This window comes from Branchiostoma floridae, chromosome 9, assembly GCF_000003815.2.
Source record: "Branchiostoma floridae strain S238N-H82 chromosome 9, Bfl_VNyyK, whole genome shotgun sequence".
Lineage (NCBI taxonomy): Eukaryota > Metazoa > Chordata > Leptocardii > Amphioxiformes > Branchiostomatidae > Branchiostoma > Branchiostoma floridae.
Window position 1 is genome coordinate 13,862,046 of NC_049987.1, and position 6,270 is coordinate 13,868,315.

General features: G+C 43.6%; 1 protein-coding gene across 1 annotated transcript; it reads right to left on the minus strand.

Moving 5' to 3' along the window:
- Positions 1 to 552: 552 nt before the first annotated feature.
- Positions 553 to 6,268, minus strand: LOC118422181 (transforming growth factor-beta receptor-associated protein 1-like; the record flags this gene model as incomplete). The annotated part of the gene is made up of 5 exons (XM_035829698.1): positions 553 to 2,653; positions 2,765 to 2,870; positions 4,081 to 4,277; positions 4,733 to 4,877; positions 5,075 to 6,268. Coding segments are annotated over 5 exons (2,268 nt in total), but the record flags the coding sequence as incomplete, so codon positions are not given.
- Positions 6,269 to 6,270: the final 2 nt, after the last annotated feature.

The following is a 6,270-nucleotide window of genomic DNA, read 5'->3' on the forward strand; positions in this document are numbered from 1 at the left end:
TTAAGAATCCTGTCTATAGTGACTATCTGTCCTCATAGACCAGATTTTATTGAATCCCCAGGTGGTTGGTTGCCTGTAGTTCAGGTAGCTTTTATTTCTGACCTCATGCCAGCATAACCCAAGAAAGTATAGATGATTATATCATTGTTGGTAAGTCATGCCGACCTCAGCCACAAGCTGCAAATATTTTGCGGACGGAAGAAATTTCAAAATCTTTTTGTGTAATGTGATGTAATGGTTTTACCACATTCTGACTTGACTCATTCCCTTTCATTCCAGCAGTTTATTTTGTTGTACATGTATCATACAGATGGCTTTCTAAACTGGTATGCCTTCACCATTTAGAAAAAAATGGATCAAGGTACAAGGGTTCTGCCATAAAGCTGTGGTGCATTTTGCTATGCAAAAGGAAGAGAAAATTGTTTCTTTTACTGTGTCTACCTTTATATTCCATAGACACTATGACATAGCCATAAGATTTACATGTCCTGGAATACATATGTTCCTTCTACTCTGGTTTAAGGTATGTGACAAATTGATGCACAGAAGACATTGAGGATATACACTTGCTTTATTACACAACATATAAAAGCAATGCTGTAGCTCTACTTACATACTGACATTGGCTTCTACAGTTCTCTGTATTCTTACATGTCTCTATTGCTTGTTATTACTGACACATTATCAGTATACAAATGATGTAATCATGGACCTTTGATTTTGGAACTGATCACTGATGAAATAAACTGTACATCCTAAAGTACTAACTACATGTATTTTGTTGTATTCTTATGTCTGTGTGCTTTGTTTTTTTGGTGGGATGGATGGGAGACTATATAAAATTCAGCAGAGCAGGTTTCAAACCTATACCCAGGGCTCAAAATTCATTATTGGGAATTGGGTAGAAAACATTTAGATACAGTGGAATGCCAGGGAAACCAAATGGCAAACCTTACTGTCTCTCTTTATAGCTTAAATACGAAATTCTATATGGTAGGTAATTTTAGAATAAAAATTAATAAAGAACAAAATGTTTTATCATTTTTCTGTTAGAAAAGTCAAGAATATTCTGTATACTAGTGTACAGTAGCACCTTACCCCAACACAAATACATGACATCCAAGTACATCCAAAGTTGAATATTAGGTAGTTCGTATTTTGTGTTCACAAAAGCACATATGTACCCAGCTTCTGAAGCCTACCTTGATCACCTCATGTCCAAGGCAGAATTTTCACTACACAGGCCATTTTGAGTCCTGCTACCTGCTACTATTTTCAAATAGCATTTCACAAATTTCAGGTGAATGAGAAGGAGACTTGTATGTAACCCTTTGTGGTCCATCCCTAAAACATTTGTTGCAGGACTGTATGTGCAGCATCTGAACAACTTCTGTGATTAAATGCTATGTACAAATGTCCTTTTTGTCATTTGGTGGAATGCTCTACAATGTTATGCCTGGCAAGCTTGTGTGCAACATTAATTTGTGCTCCTCTGTACAGTTTTATGAACCTGATTTGAAACAATACTTCAGATTGCTAGAGGTTTGTGACCTCACAATTTACAGCTATTGATGCTAGCTATCATTATAACTAGTCGTAGTACTAGTACAGCATACAAACTTTGGACTCATATAACTTTTTGTGGTTCCAACACACCTGTCACAATGAGCATCAAAAGTGATATACTCCTTATCAATTATACTTTTTTTATAGTAAAAAAATTGTTTAGGAGTTGCATGTTTTCATTGGTGATATTTTTTGGCAATCAAGGGATGATAATTTAACGAGTATAATTCTTCATCAAAATAAATTAGTTGCTCAATCTTATGCTCAAATTTCTTAATTTGATCTAATAAAATTGAAGAAAACCACAAGTTTCTGTCTCTGCCTTAATCTGCAGCAAGACTGTGGCAATAACATCTATCATTAAATGCGATGTTCCTTGGAATACATGACTTTCTTATCAATGCTCGGATTACATTATATAAACCTAAAAAGACTAGAGCTTTCAGCCAACATAACTAACATCATTTCTTAGCCGGCTTGGTGCTGAATAACCTACCAGTGACAGGACAGACATACTTGTTCCTCGCACATTGCACGTGTGTCACCAAGCCATTGGGGTACCTCGCAAAGGCGTTATCACCGAACGGTCTACAGCAAACCTGACATATCCTCTCTTCCGACAGCGTGATTGGTGTTCGCTTCAGCCCCACCGACGTTCCCTTCAGCTGTAGGTTCTCCCCCCGCGCTAACATTCGCTCGACCCGTGTAGTCCTCTGGTTGTGCATGCTCTGTCTCACAGCGCGGTTCAAGAACTGCTGGATGAGACCGATAGACCAGTGTGCTGGGATGATTTGTAGCACACGAACTGCGTCGAAGTCCTCCGCATGATTGTTGAGAAGTTGCACCGCGGGAGCTGCCAGCGAATCTTTTGCACCTTCCATCGGATCCAGATACACGGACAGAAGGATTTGGAACAGACGGCGGCGGTATGAAAGGTCATGACCTTTGGCATTAGTGTCGCAGTACTGCTCAGCTGCTCGATAGTCTTTCAGCTTGTACACGAGGATACGCAGAGCTTTGTCGTGCTCCTCTTTCTTCCCGTACAAGATGGCGCACTCTGCGTACATGTCCGTCTCTTTTACTTTGCCTGAGGAAAATGAATACCTTTTTAATCCTTAGCACTCTTAAGGTGTCTCAGTGTCTAGTGAACATTAAAAAGATCAATATTTAGATAAGTGACACTCGTACAGTCACTTACCCAAGATTAACGCCACCCGGTAGAGAGAAGAGAACTGCAGCATCTGCCTCAGCTTCTCTCTGGAACGTTCCATCTCATCTGGAGGGATGGAAGGGTCCTTCCTCATCTACAAAACGAGGAAAAAAGAAAACCTAATACATACATCAAAGTTACATTCATTTGCCACAATGTTAAGAAGTATCAGATTTGTTAATTTGTTAGAGACTCGACTTTTTTAAATCATAAGAGACCATTTTTTATGTTTCATCCTCAGGTGTATTATCTCACCTTTAACACCTTGTCCAGGTACAGTACAGCCAGGTGTGTGTTATCTCACCTGTAACACCTTGTCCAGGTACAGTACAGCCAGGTGTGTGTTATCTCACCTGTAACACCTTGTCCAGGTACAGTACAGCCAGGTGTGTGTTATCTCACCTGTAACACCTTGTCCAGGTACAGTACAGCCAGGTGTGTGTTATCTCACCTGTAACACCTTGTCCAGGTACAGTACAGGCAGGTGTGTATTATCTCACCTTTAACACCTTGTCCAGGTACAGTACGGCCAGGTGTGTGTGTGTTCTCACCTGTAACACCTTATCCAGGTACAGTACAGCCAGGTGTGTGTTATCTCACCTGTAACACCTTGTCCAGGTACAGTACAGCCAGGTGTGTGTTATCTCACCTGTAACACCTTGTCCAGGTACAGTACAGCCAGGTGTGTGTTATCTCACCTTTAACACCTTGTCCAGGTACAGTACAGCCAGGTGTGTGTTATCTCACCTGTAACACCTTGTCCAGGTACAGTACAGCCAGGTGTGTGTCTTATCTCACCTGTAACACCTTGTCCAGGTACAGTACAGCCAGGTCCAGGTGTGTGTCTTATCTCACCTGTAACACCTTGTCCAGGTACAGTACAGGCAGGTGTGTGTCTTATCTCACCTGTAACACCTTGTCTAGGTACAGTACAGCCAGGTGTGTGTCTTATCTCACCTGTAACACCTTGTCCAGGTACAGTACAGCCAGGTGTGTGTGTGTTATCTCACCTGTAACACCTTGTCCAGGTACAGTACAGGCAGGTGTGTGTTATCTCACCTGTAATACCTTGTCCAGGTACAGTACAGCCAGGTGTGTGTTATCTCACCTGTAACACCTTGTCCAGGTACAGTACAGCCAGGTGTGTGTTATCTCACCTGTAACACCTTGTCCAGGTACAGTACAGCCAGGTGTGTGTTATCTCACCTGTAACACCTTGTCCAGGTACAGTACAGCCAGGTGTGTGTTATCTCACCTGTAACACCTTATCCAGGTACAGTACAGCCAGGTGTGTGTTATCTCACCTGTAACACCTTGTCCAGGTACAGTACAGCCAGGTGTGTATGGTACTTCTCCTTCTCCAGTCTCCTGGTGAACACCAGGTGCTCCAGGTAGCCGACCACAGCCTGTGGATACCTATGCAGGTAGTCCACAATTGTCTCCGGTCTCATGCGCTCAGTCTGAGGCTCGTCGGTGGGACGCTGGGTGAAAATCTTCACACCTGAAAGAAAACACACATCACATCAGAAAGTTAAACTTTATAGAGCGCAACCCATATGCATTTACGAGAAAAAATTGTTAACATGCTTGGTATGCAGTAGCCAAATCTATAAAAGCTAGCTGACCAATAAAGCACAGGTTGTTACTGTTGATGGTAGTGTTCATCACACAAACAATGTATGAGTGGTGTACCACAGGGGAGCTGCTTGGGACCATTACTTTTCTGCATTTACACCAATGATCTACCCACAGCTGTATCAATATTGAGATGTATGCTTACTTAAATTTGCTGTAGTAGTAGGATTGCTCTGTAGTAGAATTGCACTTCGGGATCAATTCATGTATCTGGATGAATCCCAATTCATGAATCTTGGTATGAACGATGTCTTATACTGGAACTACCCATTCAAATCAACTTAGTCTGAAAATATGACAAAACCATATGGCCCTGCTTACCCTGCTCCTGGTCCCTCTCCAGAGCCCAGTCCACGTACCTCCACACCAGCTCATGGTCAGTCAGCTGGGACAGGAACTCCACCACGAAAGGCAGCCCAGGATGGGAGGGGTCAGTCAGCTCTCCGTTCACTATACTCACCCATACCTTATACAGGAATATACAATAACAGGATTAAAAGGTATGATACATCTAGTAGTTTGTAAACGTGTCTAACTACAAGAAACCAATCCACAAGCTACTAAAATATTACTTTATGACTTGATATCACAATCTTGGATCCTTATAAAGCTAATTACTGGTGATATTTTAAAAAACGAGAAGTATGAAATGTACATTTGTACCTGCAATGCCTTTTCATTGTCCCCATGGTACTTGTGGAACAGTCCGAGTGCGTGGTGTCGTCCGTATTTCTGGAGGGAATCTACGCTGTCCTGAATGAAACACCCGTTCTCTGACGACACGAACTCAACCAGCTTTGGCGAATCAATCTCTGCATACAACTTTAACAAGGCCGTGTCAACCTCCTCTTTGTAGCCAACCACAAGATTCGTGTCACGGACGTCCTCCAAGAACGACGCCAGGAAATCTTTGCAGGCTTTCACCTTCCCAGCATTCCCCAGGCAGAGCTGCTTGATGTCGGCGATGTCGTGAAGAAGCGGGACCGAACGCGTGAAGTTGGAATTTGTCGGAAGCATGAAGGGGAACAGGTTGATCAACTCTCTCACGTCCAACTGGCCGCTCTTGAACAGCTCGGCCGCCTCGCCGAAGTTCAGCTGCCGCAACTGGATGAAACCGGCTTGCTGCTGGATCCTGCGGTACATCTTGATGAACCGTTCTTTCGGAATCGTCCGTCGTGCGCTCTTGGCAAGAGCGAGGGCTTCTTCCACTCTCCTACTGTCCAGCAAGTCCTGGATTTGCTTCTCGAACGGGACTGACACGAGGGAGTAGATTTCTTTGCTGGATGCCACGAAGATACGTCCCTCGAAATCCCCAATGATTTTCCCCCCTTGGAATGGTATGGTCTGTTTCTGTTGCTGATCCAGAATGCTGTGAACTGTGATGAACTCTTCATCCATGGCGAGCACGTACGGGAACACGAAACACACCGAGCTGAGATTATCGGACCACTGGAGAGGCGGTCGTTGGGAGATTCCCGCGGATGTCACAAACATTCCCAGAGCACTGGGACCGCTCAGCAAGAACTCTTCATTCCCCACCCTCTTTATGAGAGGCTTGGTTGTTTCATTCTCATACGGAAACAAGTCCTGTGTCACGCCAGTTTCAAAGTTCACCATGTTGTACTGTGATCCCAGTGCTACACATATAGATGCACCATCTATACACATGTTAACAGGTGGTTCAGCTACGGCCACCTCCCTCGTAGCTACCATCCTGTCTTCTGTTACTGTGAACAGCTGCAGGGATTTCTTCCTCCCATATGCCACACATATCTCCACACTGAAGGGATTGTTGCCTAGAGGGCTCTCGTTAATGCTAAATGCTGTCACCCCTTTAACCTTGGCGCCGCTCAGGATTG